Below are 19,021 nucleotides of genomic sequence, written 5' to 3'. Positions count from 1 at the left end.
TTTTATATTTTTTCTCTCTCATTTATATATATATATATATATATATATATATATATATATATATATATATATATATTCACTCATTCACTCATTCACCATTCACATTAATTTTAAGACTCTAAGTTCTATTAGCAGTGACCAACATCAAACAAAATGGCAAATTTATCAAAAGTGAAAGTTAATACTAATACTATATTAAGCAGCTTAGCTGATATTTACATTTACATTTACATTTAGTCATTTAGCTCCTCTCAGGACTGTCACCCTCCATTTCCACACGAATGGTCTCAACCATCAGATACATGATGCTCAGAAGAACCCTTCAGGACATAATGCAAACGCCTTTACTTCCAATCTGACTGATTGTGTGTGTGTGTGTGTGTGTGTTATATACAGTATATAACACACACACACACACACACACACGCACGCACACACACACACACACACACACACACACACACAAAGAAAAACAAGTAGATAGAATAGAAAAAATACAAAGCTAGTGTTTTTTTCAATAAGAAAAGAAGATACTGTAAATACAGATAAAGTAGAATTAAAATAGAATAGAAAGTGCTAGAGTTGATATACACATTGATAATAACCAGAAATGTTTCTTGAGCAGCAAATCAGCATATTAGAATGATTTCTGAAGATCATGTGACACTGAAGACTGGAGTAATGATGCTGAAAATACAGCTTTACATCGCAGGAATAAATAACATTTTACAATATATTCATATAGAAAACCATCATTTATAATTGTTTATAACTGTTTTTACTGTATTTTTGATCAAATAAATGCAGCCTTGCTGCGCATAAGAGACGTCTTTCAAAACATTCAAAATCTTATCGAAATGTATATATTTATCTTATTATCTGTATATTTTTTGTTAGAACTATTATCATTTATAACAAATTATAAAAAAATGTGTGATAATTTTAGATAGTTTCTGTAATTTTAATGCAGCCCAATGAATCTGTTTTTCAAAGAAAAACAGAAGGTTGCACCCAAACGAATGAATATCACTGAAAAAAAAAAATCCTTACCACATAAACTGTTTTGTTTTGTTTTATAGCCCATTTTGTTCCAGTACTCAAGAATCAGTGAGAAGAGAGATGACGGGATAAACGCAAAGGGAATGAAAGAGAAAGAGAGAGGGATGGATGGATGGATGGAGTGATAGAGGCTCGGGCTGGAATGAAGTCTTGATGAGTATCCTGTCCCAGCTCATCGTGTCTATAATACTCTTCTTGATCGCACATTTTTCACTGCCGCTGAATTCAATTGATCAATCATGTCTGTCTGATGGCACCATTTCAGCTGGTTATTACCACTGCGCTTGTCACGGTGACCTTTTCTTTCTGCACAGCGCGCTCTTTCACACACACACACACACACACTGGACACTGCTCTCTCTCTCTCTCTCTGTATGTATATATAATGATGTGTGTGGTTGCCAAGGTTACTAAGGTTAAGTTAAGTTGTTCTGAATTGGGAATTATGCCCTTTCTAAGGTGTTCTGGGTGGTTGTTAACCTGTTTCTCGAGTATTTAGTGGCCATTGCATTGCTATATGATTGATTGGGTGAGCTATGTGGTGGTTAGGGGGTTGCTAGGCGTTCTAAATAGTTGCTAGGGAGTTGTTATGCCATTTCTAGGGTGTTCTGGGCAGTTGTTAACCTGTTTCTATGTGATTGCTAGGGTATTTATTGGACAATGCATTCCTATACGATTGATTGGGTGAGCTAGGTGGTTATAGCATTGCTATGCTGTTGCTAGGGTGTTCTGAATAGTTGCTAGGGCATTGTTATGCCATTTCTAGGGTGTTCTATGTGGTTGTTAAACTGTTGCTATGTGATTACTAGGGTATTTAGTGGGCAATACATTTCTATATGATTGATTGGGTGAGCTAGGCGGTCATTATGGTGTTGCTATACTGTTGCTAGGGTGCTCTTTGTAGTTGTCACGGTCTTGCATTTTGTTTCTAGGGTGTTCTCTGTGTTTTCCAAGGTAGTTGATCAAATGTTCTGTGTTTTTTTAGCATGCTGATATGCGGTTTCTAGGTACTGCAGTCGCTCACTAGCCAAAAGTGCATCCTCAAGTCTCTGAGCAATAGTAATAGTGATGCTTGACTTAGCCATGTGTTTTTCCCTCTTCAGCCTGTTAAAGCTGCATGTTTCTGAGCAGGTGCTCTGTTTGGACAGCTCCCATGGGGGTCCTTGAGGTGGAGTGGGTATTTGCTGTATCGGGCGCAAGAGCAAATTAAGTCATTAATTTTTTATATTTTTTCTCTCTCATTTATATATATATATATATATATATATATATATATATATATATATATATATATATTCACTCATTCACTCATTCACCATTCACATTAATTTTAAGACTCTAAGTTCTATTAGCAGTGACCAACATCAAACAAAATGGCAAATTTATCAAAAGTGAAAGTTAATACTAATACTATATTAAGCAGCTTAGCTGATATTTACATTTACATTTACATTTAGTCATTTAGCAGAAGCTTTTATCCAAAGCAACTTACAAATGTGAACAATAAAAGCAGTCAAAACTAACAAAAGAGGAACAATATATAAGTGCAAATGACAAGTCTCGGTTAGTCTAACGCAGTACACGTAGCAAGGTGTATATATATATATACAGTATATAACACACACACACACACACACACACGCACGCACACACACACACACACACACACACACACACAAAGAAAAACAAGTAGATAGAATAGAAAAAATACAAAGCTAGTGTTTTTTTCAATAAGAAAAGAAGATACTGTAAATACAGATAAAGTAGAATTAAAATAGAATAGAAAGTGCTAGAGTTGATATACACATTGATAATAACCAGAAATGTTTCTTGAGCAGCAAATCAGCATATTAGAATGATTTCTGAAGATCATGTGACACTGAAGACTGGAGTAATGATGCTGAAAATACAGCTTTACATCGCAGGAATAAATAACATTTTACAATATATTCATATAGAAAACCATCATTTATAATTGTTTATAACTGTTTTTACTGTATTTTTGATCAAATAAATGCAGCCTTGCTGCGCATAAGAGACGTCTTTCAAAACATTCAAAATCTTATCGAAATGTATATATTTATCTTATTATCTGTATATTTTTTGTTAGAACTATTATCATTTATAACAAATTATAAAAAAATGTGTGATAATTTTAGATAGTTTCTGTAATTTTAATGCAGCCCAATGAATCTGTTTTTCAAAGAAAAACAGAAGGTTGCACCCAAACGAATGAATATCACTGAAAAAAAAAAATCCTTACCACATAAACTGTTTTGTTTTGTTTTATAGCCCATTTTGTTCCAGTACTCAAGAATCAGTGAGAAGAGAGATGACGGGATAAACGCAAAGGGAATGAAAGAGAAAGAGAGAGGGATGGATGGATGGATGGAGTGATAGAGGCTCGGGCTGGAATGAAGTCTTGATGAGTATCCTGTCCCAGCTCATCGTGTCTATAATACTCTTCTTGATCGCACATTTTTCACTGCCGCTGAATTCAATTGATCAATCATGTCTGTCTGATGGCACCATTTCAGCTGGTTATTACCACTGCGCTTGTCACGGTGACCTTTTCTTTCTGCACAGTGTGCTCTTTCACACACACACACACACACACTGGACACTGCTCTCTCTCTCTCTCTCTGTATGTATATATAATGATGTGTGTGGTTGCCAAGGTTACTAAGGTTAAGTTAAGTTGTTCTGAATTGGGAATTATGCCCTTTCTAAGGTGTTCTGGGTGGTTGTTAACCTGTTTCTCGAGTATTTAGTGGCCATTGCATTGCTATATGATTGATTGGGTGAGCTATGTGGTGGTTAGGGGGTTGCTAGGCGTTCTAAATAGTTGCTAGGGAGTTGTTATGCCATTTCTAGGGTGTTCTGGGCAGTTGTTAACCTGTTTCTATGTGATTGCTAGGGTATTTATTGGACAATGCATTCCTATACGATTGATTGGGTGAGCTAGGTGGTTATAGCATTGCTATGCTGTTGCTAGGGTGTTCTGAATAGTTGCTAGGGCATTGTTATGCCATTTCTAGGGTGTTCTATGTGGTTGTTAAACTGTTGCTATGTGATTACTAGGGTATTTAGTGGGCAATACATTTCTATATGATTGATTGGGTGAGCTAGGCGGTCATTATGGTGTTGCTATACTGTTGCTAGGGTGCTCTTTGTAGTTGTCACGGTCTTGCATTTTGTTTCTAGGGTGTTCTCTGTGTTTTCCAAGGTAGTTGATCAAATGTTCTGTGTTTTTTTAGCATGCTGATATGCGGTTTCTAGGTACTGCAGTCGCTCACTAGCCAAAAGTGCATCCTCAAGTCTCTGAGCAATAGTAATAGTGATGCTTGACTTAGCCATGTGTTTTTCCCTCTTCAGCCTGTTAAAGCTGCATGTTTCTGAGCAGGTGCTCTGTTTGGACAGCTCCCATGGGGGTCCTTGAGGTGGAGTGGGTATTTGCTGTATCGGGCGCAAGAGCAAATTAAGTCATTAATTAGGTGCCATTAGGGAGCCTGGGCCACAAACCTGATCAATACAACTGCATTTGTCATTCACACCAGTGACAACAGCTTCCCACTCACTGGATGAGCAACATGCACATGTGCGCCCATTACTGCTCTGGCTTGCTGTGTTGTTTTGGCAGGAACGATGAGCGTAACACTTCAGCTGCTTAGAGAAAATCCACATGTGACTCCTACTGTGACCAGGAACCAACATCATTATATTACTGCAAATTCGGTTTTAACAAAAAAAATTGAAACAATACTACAGGGAGTATTAGACATAGATATTGATCGTTATATTCCAACAATCTCTGGAAAAAAGGCACAAGAGCTGCTACTGGGGTGGTGCCATTTTAAAAATCTCCTAAAATGCATCATTTAGCTACGAATATGTACACTTTAGAAACAAATATGTACCTGTAATGTACTAAAATGCACCCTTTAGGGGTAAATAAGGTACGAATGTGTACATTTTGAAAGTGTACTGTCCCAGTGAAAGCTTTTGTACCTTTTATTCTGAGAATGAAGTCTTCTGAAGTTTCCGACACGCGCTGTATGCGGTAGACCAATTACAACAGACTGGGCCGTCTGACCAATCAGAGCAGAGTAGGTTCTCGGAAAGGAGGGATTTAGAGAGACTAAATCTTAAAAATGCTTCAAACGAATCATTTGACAATCGTTGGAAAATGAGGTGATGTTAAATGCATATTTTGAGAAAACGAAAGCATTTTTTGACGTTGCATGCATGTACACCTATTGTAGGAGACTCCCAAAACAATATTAGTGATCTTAAAAATGGCATAATAGGGGCACTTTAAGACACTTTAATGGAGCTTAGTCTCCAGTATGCCAGTACATTTCATTTTGTGTCTCATACGGGTTTGCAACAGAAATTACAGAATTTTCATCTTTGCATTAACTATTGCTTTACTCCCTCCACCTTTGCACTATTTCTTCTTTATTAGGTTACCAAACTGAAGTGTGCAGTTGATCAAGACAATCGCTGGGTTTCTTCAGTCATGAAATGAGACCGTGCTTTCTCCCATTAGCAGAGTTGGGGGGTAATGCGTTACAAGTAACGCAAGTTACGTAATCAGATTACTTTTTTCAAGTAATCTAGTAAAGTAACATATTCTTTTTTAATTTACAAGCTACTTTTTCAAATAAGTAACACCAGTTACTTTGTTTTCGCGTTTATTGTCATTAATTGCCTTTTTAGGGTGTAATGCACTATTGTAATGCATTCATTAGTAACTTTCCCAACACTACCCATTAGTGCTTATGTAATGGCTTTCACCTGGAACCTCAATGGCACCGGCTTTGAGGCACTGGTGCACAGTTGCGATGTGTGCTGCCCTGCTGCTGTGGTATTGATCTGCAACTGAGTGGAGCGGATTTCTTTTGACATGAGTCAGTATTAAGAATGAGGTAACGAGGGAGTTCACTCTCTCAGAGCAGATAAGCAACTCCAGAACGCTGCAGGATTCACACCCACAGGGCCTGACCCCATGGGAAAGAGAGAGAGAGAAACTGCACCAGAGCTTCTCTTATGGGTTCACATCAGGACCCAGAATTTACATGACTTTCCAAGTGGAGAACCAATACAATATCAAAACTGTTCATTATATAGAAATAAACTACGGCTGGTACCAATTTGCATACTTAATAGTACAGACTTAAAGTACATACTTCCTCATATTTTGAATGTGTATTAAGGCTGTACAGAGGTATAAAGACACTTTCAGGTACCGTTTGTATTTGCATCTAAGCATCTAGAGAAAATCCTTTCCTTAATTGTGCTCTCTAAATTTTGCCCTCAGTTGTTTCCCTGAAAAATCTGAAAAATAATACACTTTTCCTCTTCGAGTGGTTTATTGTTGGCAAAACTAGCTTAAAAAAAAGCATGTACAAATGCACTCTTTGAAAACCCACCAGAAAAGTTATACAATCCATGCATGTTTGGCATGCTGTTTTCAATGTACAAATATTGGGACATGTTAAATCTAATCTTGCATATACTATTTAGGATGGATTGTATGTGAATTGTAACGCTCTTGTTATAATTAACAAAGTGTACCTGCGCTGTAGATGGATTTGTTGGTTGTAACAAGTCTGCTCTAATTTCATCACCTTGCGTCAAACACATTCAGTGAAGAAAAAACAAATCTAAACTCTAAGGCAAGAGGAAAAATATCCTATGTAGAAAATAAAACTAATATACACTTAGAAAAAAGAGTCAGTTATGGAAATAACATTAGAATAATATTGTGGAAAATTGTAGTGCATGTGTGCATGACCAAGTTTACCATGGTAATCATAGTTTACATTAAAATATCAGTGTTTTTACAGTTATTGTTACTACAGTAAAACTATGGCAATTAGGTTTCAAAAGCTAAAGGAGATCTTGTATTAACGTATTACCGTCTTCTAGTAGTAACAATAACGGTTTAATTGTTAAAATTATATTTATAGTATTCTCTGGAATACTGTATCAAATTTTAGTCAAAATGAAAAACATTAGTTTTTGCTGATGGCAAAATTAGCTTTAAAAGCATGTACAGTACAGACGTGCTATTAAAAATCCACTGGAATTATTATAGCATCCGTGGATCTTTTGGTCATGCTTATTTTATTGTTAAAGCATGTTAATATGTTTAATATGTGAATTGTAAGATCACCATGCAGCAGACTGGATGATTTGTTGATTATAATGGGACTGTTCTTGTTTTGTTAGTGACCATCACGTTTACTGAAGAAACTGTAGATATATCTAAAAAAATATATACATATATATTTGTTTTTATATATTGTTTATATATATGTTTTTATTAATATATATAATAAAAACAATATGCAGATACATTATAAACTTCTATTTGAAGAACATCCCACATTGTGCTTTTTTTTTGTTATGTTTATTTTTTTATATCTTATTTATAGGATTCTCTTTCCTAATGGTAAGGAAAATAAAAACACATTCACAATCTGAGCTAAATCTGCGCAGCACCAGCTCGCTCTCTCCTCCGTGGTGTCTTAGGTTGGCCGGCGTAAAACTGCTCTCATCTTTTTAATGGTCTGCTCTTATGAGACAGCTGTAAAGGGGGGTGCTGGGATGTGTGGATGTTAGATGTTAATTTGTGCCGTAATAGCTTTTCTCGGTGGAATTGCAAATTCTCTTAAATGTCACTTGCAGCATCGCAGCTCAGACAGTCAGGGTCCGTGCGGATTGCAGAGCTGCCTCTCTCTCTCTCTCTCTCTCTCTCTCTCTCTGTATCGTGCTACTTTTAATTTGCAGTAATACAGTAGCGCTGTCAGATTAATGGCTGGTGTGACACCTGTGTCCCCGCGGCCTGATCTCTCAGCTCCGCCGTGTACATAACGCGTGTCACAGTGCATTATCTCTCTGCTCAGCTCGTAATGGGCCCTGTGTCTGAGGCCGCTGCTGACTCCAAACCTACTGTAAGAACAGCGTGAGCTCTTGGCCTTTCTTGGCATGCCGCCACAACCGGGACCCAAAAAACACTCCTTATACCACTAAGATCTGTTACATTGCACCTGACAGTGCGGCCTTTAAAAACTCGCTCTGGTTGACTCAGATAATGGTTGTTTTCAGTGCAACTTGTTTGTGTGGTGGATTAAGAAACTTTTCCAAGCAACCAGTGAAATCAAAATGGACTTTCTTAATGCACGTTCATGCATCTGTTTTCCTGTTTAACTAGGTAAAATACATCACATTATGGAAGTAAAATGCACTGAGAAAAAAAATATTTTTCTCAAATAAAACAAGGATTAATGAAGAACGTTTTACTTTTTTTTTTTTTTAATTTGTGAAATTTCTGAGTGAATGTAATCATATCACTCAACATGTAATTCACTCATTTGTTTACAGTGCAATTTAGTTCCATAAATATGTATTTTTGATACACCAAATGTATTTTAGCGTGGTTAGCAACGGCAATGCATGCTGACTTTAAACATGTAGCATTATGGGATTTTACATTCTATATTCACTAGAATTTGCTGCAGGGAAGACATTGTTTTAAAAGCATCTTTAGCCGTGTGTTTGTGTGGCTGCAGGTTCGTCTGGAAAATATAAAGTATTCCTATTCTGGATTCTAGGTGTCTGCATGCAGTGTGTGTGTGCACGCCGTTTGTGAAGCTATACATAACATACACTGCCCTCCTCCTCTCTTCTCTCTCTCTCCTCCACCTCTTCATCCCCAATGCTTAAATCAAGAAAATGGCCACGCATCAAGAGGATCATTTGGGCCAGAGAACAACCCTCAAAACAGTCAATCATCTTGAAGACGCGCACACAGACACAAGCAGATCTGAAGTCTCCCATCATTCCTGCCGCCGCTGATGTCACCTCTGCGCCCTTGCAGCGTCTGACAGCAAGGAAACGGATGAACCCCAATGCAACACAAACGACTGCGACTGCAACGCTCTAATCACAAGAAGGACTCTTTCTGTGTGCAGAGGATCACATGGTGCTGAATGCGGAACTGTATCAGTTACACGTCGAGAAATGGCTGGCACAGGGCATGCATGCTGCTATCTTTGCTTTGTTGTTTTGGTTAATCACCTATTGCCATGAGTCGTTCATGCCATAAATAATCTCTCTAGATCCACAAGAAAATGACATCATGACAACTTATGGCACCACATGAATTTACAAGGTCCTCAAACCCCTGTAGCGAAGATGGTAAGCTGTGACATAAACATGTAAGTGCATGTATCATTTCTCCGAGTTCTCTCTCCATCACTATTTTACTACGTTGAAACTTTTGAGGTAAAACTAGTTACTGGATTTGCCAAAAGGCATCAAATCTTTGAAAGATACGCAAAGTTTTGTCTGAGATATGTAGAGAAATGTTATGTGCATATCCAAAAGCAAACTGTATATTTTGAAACATTTATATAAATAATATATGAATAATTATTAATATAATTCGTTAATGTTACATTAATTAATAATAATTTATATTGCACATTAATATACAACACATTTGATGATGCAAGGCTGAATATTCATCATCATTACTCCAGACTTCAGTGTCACATGATTCTTCAGAAATCATTCGAATATGCTGATTTGCTGCTCAAGAAACATTTCTGATTATTATACTAGCTGCTTCCTATTTTTGTGGAATCCGTGATACATTAATGAATAGAAAGTTCAAACAAACAGCATTTATTTGAAATAGAAATCTTTAGAACATGATACGCATCTTTACTCTTAATTCTGATCAATTTAATTCATCCTTGCTTAATAAAAGAATTACTGTCAAAAAGAAATATATATATATTGCATGTCAATCTAAAATTGTACAATAGTTGGGTGATTGTTGACCAAAATAAGCTGCAAAGTTGACCTGACATGCCCATAGTTAAAGTAAGCGCCGTAGAAAGAGAGAGAGGTCCTTGAGTTAAATGTCCTCTTAAGACTGTCGCTCTTGTTTGACTGAGTTTGTTAGTTGGCTACATCATCTTGACATGTAATTACTGAAGCTCTCTTAATCACTGCAGTGCAGATTAATAATGGGGGACTCCTGTGGGGGGTCACATCACCACATCAAACCCCGCTCTGCCCCCCTCTGAGTCACACACTTGATAAATACTGCACCCAATCATCATACATTCAAGGGCAATCTACTCAGAATATTATATGCCAAGAATAAACAAAGTAGATTTAAACAGAAAAATGCCTGTGAATGCATAATACAAAAGCACATTGGACAACGTGAGTCGTCAGATACCAGGTATTTCTCTTCATAAATGTATCAATATAAACAATATAATATAAAAATGAAATGCAATTATATTTCAATTAAACAATTTATATAATTATTTATAATTATGAAGTTATACATTTAATAATAATAATATTAGTAATAATCATTTGTATTATTATTATCATTATTCTTGTTAAAGTTGAAAACATGAAAATAATGATATTGTTTGTAGCCCAGCGGGACTTCAGAAAAGATTTTCTGCTTGTCCTCCAAAAGAATGTGAATGAGAGAAAAAAACGCAGACTTACGAGCATCTCTTTTCCTCTTTTCTCCATTGGAGCGAGGGATTCCCAGAATGCCGTTGATTGAGTAGGAGCCCACAGGGTCATTGGAGGAACTGGAGACTGGAGGAGATGCTGTACTGGGGACTATAAAGAGTGAAAGAGAGCAAGAGAGAGGGTAGATGATCAAAACTCTTCCCATTCGTATAACATCACATTAGAGTCACTTATATCACTTGCATTTGATCCCAAGATACTTTGGGGTTCAAAAGTCTGAGACCAGAGATTGTTTTACATTAAAGCACATTATTACAAATCATACTATCAGCATAACAATTTAGGTGTGAAAATGAACACAAACTCTCTCTTGCCTTAATAACAGCAGGACTGGAGCAACGCGAACAAAAGCTGATGATCATGTTCTCCAGCTTGATTCCAGAGCGTCTTAAGCTTCATTGAAAGCAAGAACATCTGATTGTCTGTCACGTGATCAATGTTACTGCTTGCATTTGATTAGTCAACTAAAATGTGCATAATCTTTAATATTTCTTCTTTGTTTTATGCCATTTAGTCTTTCTTTTTTATTCCCTGATTTAAATTAGTTTTCGGATTTCACTGTTGTCTCAGAATTTTGCCCTTCACTTTATACGATTCAGATTTGATTTATAACACAGCCCTGCTAAGTATTTATGCTGTTGTGCAAAAAAGGTCTAATATTACCTAATTTGATGATGCTGAGTTCAAAAAAATCAATAAAACTTCCCATCACATTTTTTTTTCACAAAATAAAAATGAAGATTTTTCAAGTTATAAGCAGATGACAAAAATAAGTATTCGAAATTAAGAATTGTAACTTACAATCTACAAAGAAGTGGAAAACAAAAAGAAAATCAGGATTGGGCATGAAATAATTATGTCTCCAGAATCAATCATACATGTGAAAATGAGTCGAGAATTGAATAAATAGTTGTAATCTGGCTCAGAGAAAGACAGGAATCATGTTTGTATTGCTGTTTTATCCCGCTGATTAATGGATAAAACAAGACTTCTTCTTCGAAAGCAAAATTCTACGAAATGCATCATATTTTGTGAGACGCTCAAGCTAAATAGACATTGTTTTTGGAACCAGCACATCAAAATTAGTATGAAGCAAGTATTGGATTTCATTCAGCAAATATGATGCACAGCGGTGTAATGCATTTATTTTTCATTAAACTGATTCTCTTATTGTACACCACAACTTGCCTATAATGAATCAGCAAACTCTTCTGCAAGCTGCAAGCTTTTATCAGAATTCCCAAATTATTTTATCTTATATCAACAGATTCTGCTTGGTTTTACCCTTATTCAATGATCCAGACATTGCTTTGTGCATGAGTATATCAACATACTGTTAAATATAAACAGACATAACAGTGAAATAAATAGTGTTTCGTCAAAGTTAAGCTTTTCCCAATACAGTCTTTAAAAGGAGTCACATTCGCCTGCATTCATATTTTAATTCCATTCATAAACAAATACCTGTTTCCTGTTTCAAAATAGCCAGACTGAATAAATTCATTTAAAGTTTATTGTGCATCTGTACTTTTGAACTAAACCACTAAGACACAGTAGGAAAGCGTCTGATTGTGGATTTTCTTCTGTTAACCGGTCCAGTTGTGTAATATCCAGCTCTGAGCACAAGGCTTTGGCCCTTAATTGGATTTGGAGGGATGACCTTGTCCACAAAGGTCCGAAGATGGCTCCTGCAGTTAATGAAGTGATCTTACCTATAGTGTGTCCTGGGGCGGAAAGAGACGTCCCATCTGGTGAGAGGTGAAACGGTTGCTGAACCTTCGTCCGAATGATCCTGCACAGTAAATACAGTACATTTACTCACATGGAACTCCAGAGCCAATGCAACGTGTCACTCTATGTCCGTCTGTCTCTCTCTGATAATCTCAGATTTACTTTATATATCTCTGAGCAGTCAGAACGGATAACCGCAGTCGCTCAGATCCTGTTTCCCCCAGCGAGAAGCAGACTCGCTGTACCTTTAAGGTGAGATATAGCGAAAAGCTCTCTGAACTCTTTTGCCTTGAGTGATCTTGCAAACAAAGCATGAAATCACAACAATTCACCTCTGTGTGTGTGTTTCGGTCCTGAGGAGAGCCTCAGGCTGGGTTCTAGCGTGGATGAGGTTCTATTGATCTAGACTCTAGGATAAAAAGTTCTGAATTAGCCACATGGGTACCGGGATGCAAATGGAAAGCTATAAATTATATGTGACAGGAAAGCAATAGTTGCTCAGTGCGGTGTACAAGCTTACGCCAGCATTTGATGATGTTAATCTGAACGGCACTTTGGGAAAAAAGCCGGCTGTCACGCTCGTTTGTAAACTTTAGATCTATTCATCACCAGTGGCATTGCTTCTGTTTCAGCAGACATATGCAAACAAATGCACTGGAAGCGACGTAAGTGTATGCGCACGTTTGTGCTTTTTTTGTGACATTTTTCATTTCATGCCCCATGAAGATTATTGATTGTAAAAAATATTTAGAATAGACCACGGATACTATTCAACGAGCAAATATATTTCCATTAAAATGAGTGTGCTGCTAATATTGATATCTGCTGAAATAACATCAGCTTTAGGGATGTATCCTCAGGGCATTGAAACAGAGAATGAAAAGAACATGCAGTGACAACATAATCATATATTTCATTTCTCTCTTTAAAACTATAGTTTGACCCCCTCGCATGGTCTGGGGAGAATAAATCTGCAGACTTTATCCACAATCTATGTTTCTGTTATTGAATAAGTCATTTGGAAGAGTGAATTAATGTCTGGGTTGTGTCTGAAAATCCTCAGAAGAAATATTAAAATTGCTTTACATGTGAATCAATAATATTGAGTGCAGCTGAGGAGGTTTTTATAAGTCTGGCGGCTTCGGTGCTGTCACTTGTTGGCTGTGGAGACACTTTAGTAGAACAGGAACTCTGTAACACTTAATAATGTATGTTCAAGAAAAGTGTTGCGAGTCTGAACATCCTCTCACTGTCAACAGGCCCGGTCTCAGTTTGCACACACAACTAGAGCTTTTTTCTTTCATGCAACATTTGGCTTTATTGAATAAAGCACAAGAGCTTGTAGGTGCAACTGATCTCTTATTGTACGCCTGTTGCCTATAATGAATCAGCAAACTCTTCTCTTATATCTTATATCAACAGATTCTGCTTGGTTTTACCCTTATTCAATGATCCAGACATTGCTTCGTGCATGAGTATATCAACATAATATAAACAGACATAAAGGTGAAATAAATAGTGTTTCATCAAAGTTAAGTTATTCCCAAATACAGTCTTTAAAAGGAGTCGCATTTGCCTGCATTCATATTTTAATTCCACTCATAAACAAAGACTGTTTCCTGTTTCAAAATAGCCAGACTGAATTCAATTAGATTTTAGAGACGTTCAAGGGCTTGGGTAATTACATTAACGTACATTTTGCATTTATCTCCCAAGTTCATGTCAAAAGACGTTCAAATGGCCCTTTTTAGGTGACCATGAGGCATGAAATGAATTTTTTCTAGCCTTCTCTTCTGTTGTGTGAGGCGCTCTATTCTTCGCCATCGACTCATTAAAATGTAATGCAGTCTGGTTTTATGGAAGAGTGAATCATAACCAAAGTTCAGCGCCTCACTGCTTCTTTTTACCGGTTTGATTTTCCACACACAAGTCTAACACACCACCCTAAACCACCATTTTAAGGACGTAAATAGGATCATATTGGATTATGGATTATGCATACTGCAGATTTCCCATATTTGTAGGCTAGGTGGTATATTATCGATCATCATTCCAGTTGGAACAAAAATAGAAATGTTAAAAATAAAACCTTGTGAACTGTAAAAAAAAAAAAAAAAACACACACATTTTCACACTTTCATTTCATTATTATTTCACAGCAGTATCTATTCACTAAGAATTTATTTTCTAGAGTAGACTATTATTTTTTTACACAAATAAGCATCCGAACACTGCATATATTAAGTATCTAATATTGTATTTGTTATTTTGGTAAACTGACAATGATGAAACGTTTGAAAACCCTTGCTGCTTCCAAATGACTGTCTTTGTAAAATAGAAGGAACAGATAAATATCGGTATAAACCCTAATCGAGCAGCTCTGGGTCTCTTTTACCAGATCTGATCGCCATGCATTGATCGGTTTTCACTCGGTCAGATGAGATTTTAGAGCTTCAGTCTGTCATTGTCGCGGTACTTTGAAGCAGGGGGTTGCATTTCATCCATAAGCCCACCGACAAAGCCACAGAACAGAGCTTTATACTGCAACAATAGACAGCATAATATTCGCCAAAATACTTAATTACTATAATACATTTCAGAACATTTTTACTTGAAAAATACTTGAAACGCAAGCGATTTTAAACCAATGTTTTGGAAATAATTTCCGTATGTGTATATATAGGCCTATATATATATATTTTTCAACGGATGGTGGGTGATCAGACTGTGTAAAAGAAAACTGCTCGATCGATTAAAATGTATACGTTTATTATTATTATTATTATTATTATTATTATTTTATTTTCTAATAGGTCGAAAGGCGTTAAATGGATTCGTTTTGCATTCAAGTAGATGTGCGTTTCAACTCTCTGCGGTTTATTTCAATTGAAAGGTTTAAAACTGCGATTAGAAGTTAGTCAAGGTGCGCCAAACAGACGATCGCGAAGTCCTTTTCACCTGAGCTGGTAACCATAGCAACTACTTTCAGGTAAGATCAAATTATTGGCAGAACACAAATAGCCTATTGTCAAATATTTTTTTTTAAATGCAGATTTGCACATCACATTGTTTAAAATGTCTTTACGGAAGCTATAGAGACGCCAAAGACGTGTTCTCTCGAAAATGACTGACAGAGCCAAGAAGTCACTCAGTAATTGGCACAGCAGTTATTGTGAAAGGGGGTTCCTCACCTGTTTATGGAGGAGACGCTGGGGACGGTGTCGTTATCACAGATGCCATCCGCCAGCAGCCTGTCCCGGATCTCCCAGGCGAACATGGTGGGATTCTGGCGCTTATAGTCCGCTATTTTATCCACCACCTTCGGCGTGGCCACTTTAGGTTTGGATCCTCCGATGACTCCAGGCTTTATGCTGCCAGTCTCATAATATCTGCAGAAACAACTGTAAATCTGATTTTCATAACCTGACCAAACCTAATGACAATAAACAACAGATGCGTGCTAACAAAGCCATGAAAATGTTTTATCTAAGCTACTTAACACGGCCCATAGCAGCACTAGTAGGAAATTATCATATGATTAGAATACTAATTTAAAATTTTGCGCAGCAGGACATTAAACAGCCCATCTGCTTTAGTAACTCACTTATTAATCCAATATGAAGAAAATATATATTTGAAACGGAATTCTATATGACCAAACAGCAATAAGCTAAGCTAAAATCAATTTATGTTAGAAACATTTTTTGGACTAATAAATCAATGTATTATTAAATCCATTATTTATTACATTTAATAAAATGGAAGAGCAATGACTGAACAAGCACATTAACATTTCTACTTCTGCTTTTTGACCTTGTTTAAATAGCCTGAACTAGCAAATTAATTTTATTTTAATAATTAATGCTTTTAAAGCATTCAAATCATTGGTCAACTAATTTATTTTTAAGATTGTATATATAGGCCCAGCCCAAAATAAATTAATTGTCCCTTTTTTTTCTATGAAAATAAAAGGCATCTAAAGCATTTTTTTTAATAGTCTGAGCTGGAAAACAGTTTTGGGGAAGGTAATAATAATAATGATCACAGATCGTTCAAGCTCATTAGAGGTGACTCTTTTGGTTTTGTTGATTTCAAATCGGATAATAATCAGAAAAAAACGCAAACTTGCATGATTCTCAATTGTGTGCTGTTAAAAAGAGCAAATGTTTGCATGTTGGGTGGTTCGTCACGTGCTCGATATAAAACTAGTGCCTGCATGTTGCTGATTCTTATTCATTCAGTGTTTTGTGAGCTCATTAAATGAGAGACTACATGAACACTTCTACTTCTAAAATCTGATTGTAAATTATTGAAGTTTAAAAAAGATTACAATTGTGAAAAACTACACAAAGCAGTTGAAACACACTTTACATCAATTGATGCGTTGTTCTTTCTGAACTGAGTGAATCTCATGTTGTAGGGTCTCACCTGCCCAGGATCTTGCTGACGCAGCCGTGACTGACCCTCAGCTGTCTGGAGATGTCGCAGGGTCGGACCCCTTGATGCGCGAGCTCCACGATTCTCTGGCGCACGACGTCAGGTAAAGGCCTTCCGTTCACGAACATCCCGCCCAGCTGGTTCATTCCCCCGTGCCCTATACCGGAGACAACAGCAACAAACACCCACAACATAACATTACATACAGGCCGTCAGTGACGTCCGCCACATTCGTCCAATTAACAAAAGACGCGTCCTGTATACCGTCACACTCCAGTTGGAAAACGCAATAAAGGTTAATTGCATTCAAGCGCACTTTGTGTTAATTAATCCCTGACTCTACTTGCACTAAGTCACTGAATAAACAGACGCAAACGAATATATGCAATGATAAAATAATTCTGCATAACCGATCTGCATTATTTTCGTTATAGATGTACACATATAAACAGCGAAATCATGCACAAACATTATATTATATTATAGTATTATTATTTTATATAATAATTTAAAACATCGCAACATATAGTATGCATTTACATTTATTCTACAAAAAGAACAATATATATATATATATATATATATATATATAGTAGCCTATATATTCTGTCTCTAAATCCATTGTAGATGTAATACAATTGCGTAAATATAATATTTGCGTAAAAATATTGACGTAAAAATATCATATTTTGCGTAAAATAATTGCCGATCAGTAGCATTTTTAAAGCATTTCACAAATTCTCTATAGGGTCAAAAAATGTACATTTATTTTCCTCTATATGTTTTCTAGTGTCCTGTCCGGGTTGTTGAAACAATGCTGGGGTTTGTTTCTCGTAGGTGAGCGATTAAATTACACGAGCATTTATTGTTTTCATTCCCGAGATATAAATAAGTAAACAGTTTTGTTTGATCACATTACATATTGTTATTCTCAATTGATTGTTTTTCTTAAAACATTCCATTTTAATTCAATTGAAAGTCCAAAGCTTGATGCAGAACCATTAAGAAATTTGTTTGGTTATGTTACATATATATAATGTACAGTTTTTGCTTTGAATAATCATGAACATTTACTACAGTAAATCGAAGTGGAATGTTCCCAATATTCTCAATATTTTGATCTTTTTTAAATTTCTTGTATTTACTTTTTTTTTTGTAAATAATAATGCAGCTAACGCATGTTTTAATTTCCTCACCACGCGCCGGCACGTTTATCTCGATTATTAACGGAGTTCTTTATGTTTCAGTTTTATATGGTTTTAATTATTATCTTGTCTTTTCCCAAATGCAATATAAGAACAGTGCAATCTTTATCTTTTTATCCGGAAGCCTAATAATTTCCTGTTCCAGTGAAAGAAACGTGAAAGACATCCTCCAGATAAACTCCAGTGTAACTCACGGTGCATGGCGGAGAAGGGGTCTGCCTTACAGTGAATATCCATCGGATAACAGAGAAAAGGCAGGTAATCAACTGAAGTCGCCGTCTCGTCTTTCTTACACACAGAACAACTGAAAGAAACGAAGATGTAAGGTGAATCCAGCCGAGGAGAGGGGAACTTCGGAAAGTTGCAGATGGACGCAGGATTTGTCAGGTGTCAGACATGACCGTATGTTCTAGGTCAGAACGAATTGCTCTCAAAGCAATAAATGCTTAAATGTTTTCAGCACGCATGCTTTCCCCAGAACTCATTTTCCAGCGTTGGTCCCATCCATCCGCGTGTTAGTATCTCTTATATCCCGGTGGTCTCGGTTAGCAGGTGCGGGGCTGCTGGGTTTGGGTTCTGCGCATGGATGACAGATAGCAGAACCATTGGAGACTGCGGGTTTCCTGTGCCCAGCTTTCCCTCAATAACAACACGGTGCTTTTGCACGCGCGCACGGCCCGGGACTGAAGGACTTGGGTCGCTCGTGTTGGTTTGTAAAAGCTCCGGCCCCCTCCTTTACGCGGACCCCCTTTCGCCACTACTGATGAGTGTATCAGACAAAGGCAGTAGATTCCAGCACTTTGTGATTCGCTCAGATGAAGCTCCATCCGCCTGTCACTCCAAAAGGGGAGGGAGAATCTCGGCGCCTCTGAATGAATGAGAGTTTAGTGGAAATTGAGCGAGGATGAAAGCAAATCATTTGCTTTTCTTTGTGATATAATCGTTTACGGCTTATGAGGAATTCTGTCAAATCAGAATTGCTGCACTGTCTTCCATGTTCGCAATGAATCGTATAA

The 19,021-nt window shown here is 36.9% G+C and overlaps 1 protein-coding gene across 3 annotated transcripts in view; it reads right to left on the bottom strand.

Moving 5' to 3' along the window:
* The window catches only part of LOC107566871 (paired box protein Pax-2a-like), a 34,013-nt gene extending 15,227 nt beyond the window's left edge, over nucleotides 1–18,786 (bottom strand). For all 3 annotated transcript variants that reach the window (XM_016252430.1, XM_016252429.1, XM_016252431.1), the window contains exons 1-5: nucleotides 18,200–18,786; nucleotides 16,792–16,957; nucleotides 15,555–15,752; nucleotides 12,345–12,424; nucleotides 10,603–10,722 (exon numbers count right to left, since the gene is read on the bottom strand). In XM_016252430.1, coding sequence (XP_016107916.1) covers nucleotides 10,603–10,722; nucleotides 12,345–12,424; nucleotides 15,555–15,752; nucleotides 16,792–16,957; nucleotides 18,200–18,242 — 607 coding nt within the window. In that variant the 5' untranslated portion in view covers nucleotides 18,243–18,786. The remainder of the gene's footprint in view (nucleotides 1–10,602; nucleotides 10,723–12,344; nucleotides 12,425–15,554; nucleotides 15,753–16,791; nucleotides 16,958–18,199) is intronic.
* Between the last annotated feature and the right edge of the window lie 235 nt (nucleotides 18,787–19,021).

This window comes from Sinocyclocheilus grahami, unplaced genomic scaffold, assembly GCF_001515645.1.
Source record: "Sinocyclocheilus grahami isolate Dianchi unplaced genomic scaffold, SAMN03320097.WGS_v1.1 scaffold1107.1, whole genome shotgun sequence".
NCBI lineage: Eukaryota > Metazoa > Chordata > Actinopteri > Cypriniformes > Cyprinidae > Sinocyclocheilus > Sinocyclocheilus grahami.
This window is presented reverse-complemented; position numbering and strand designations above follow the sequence as displayed.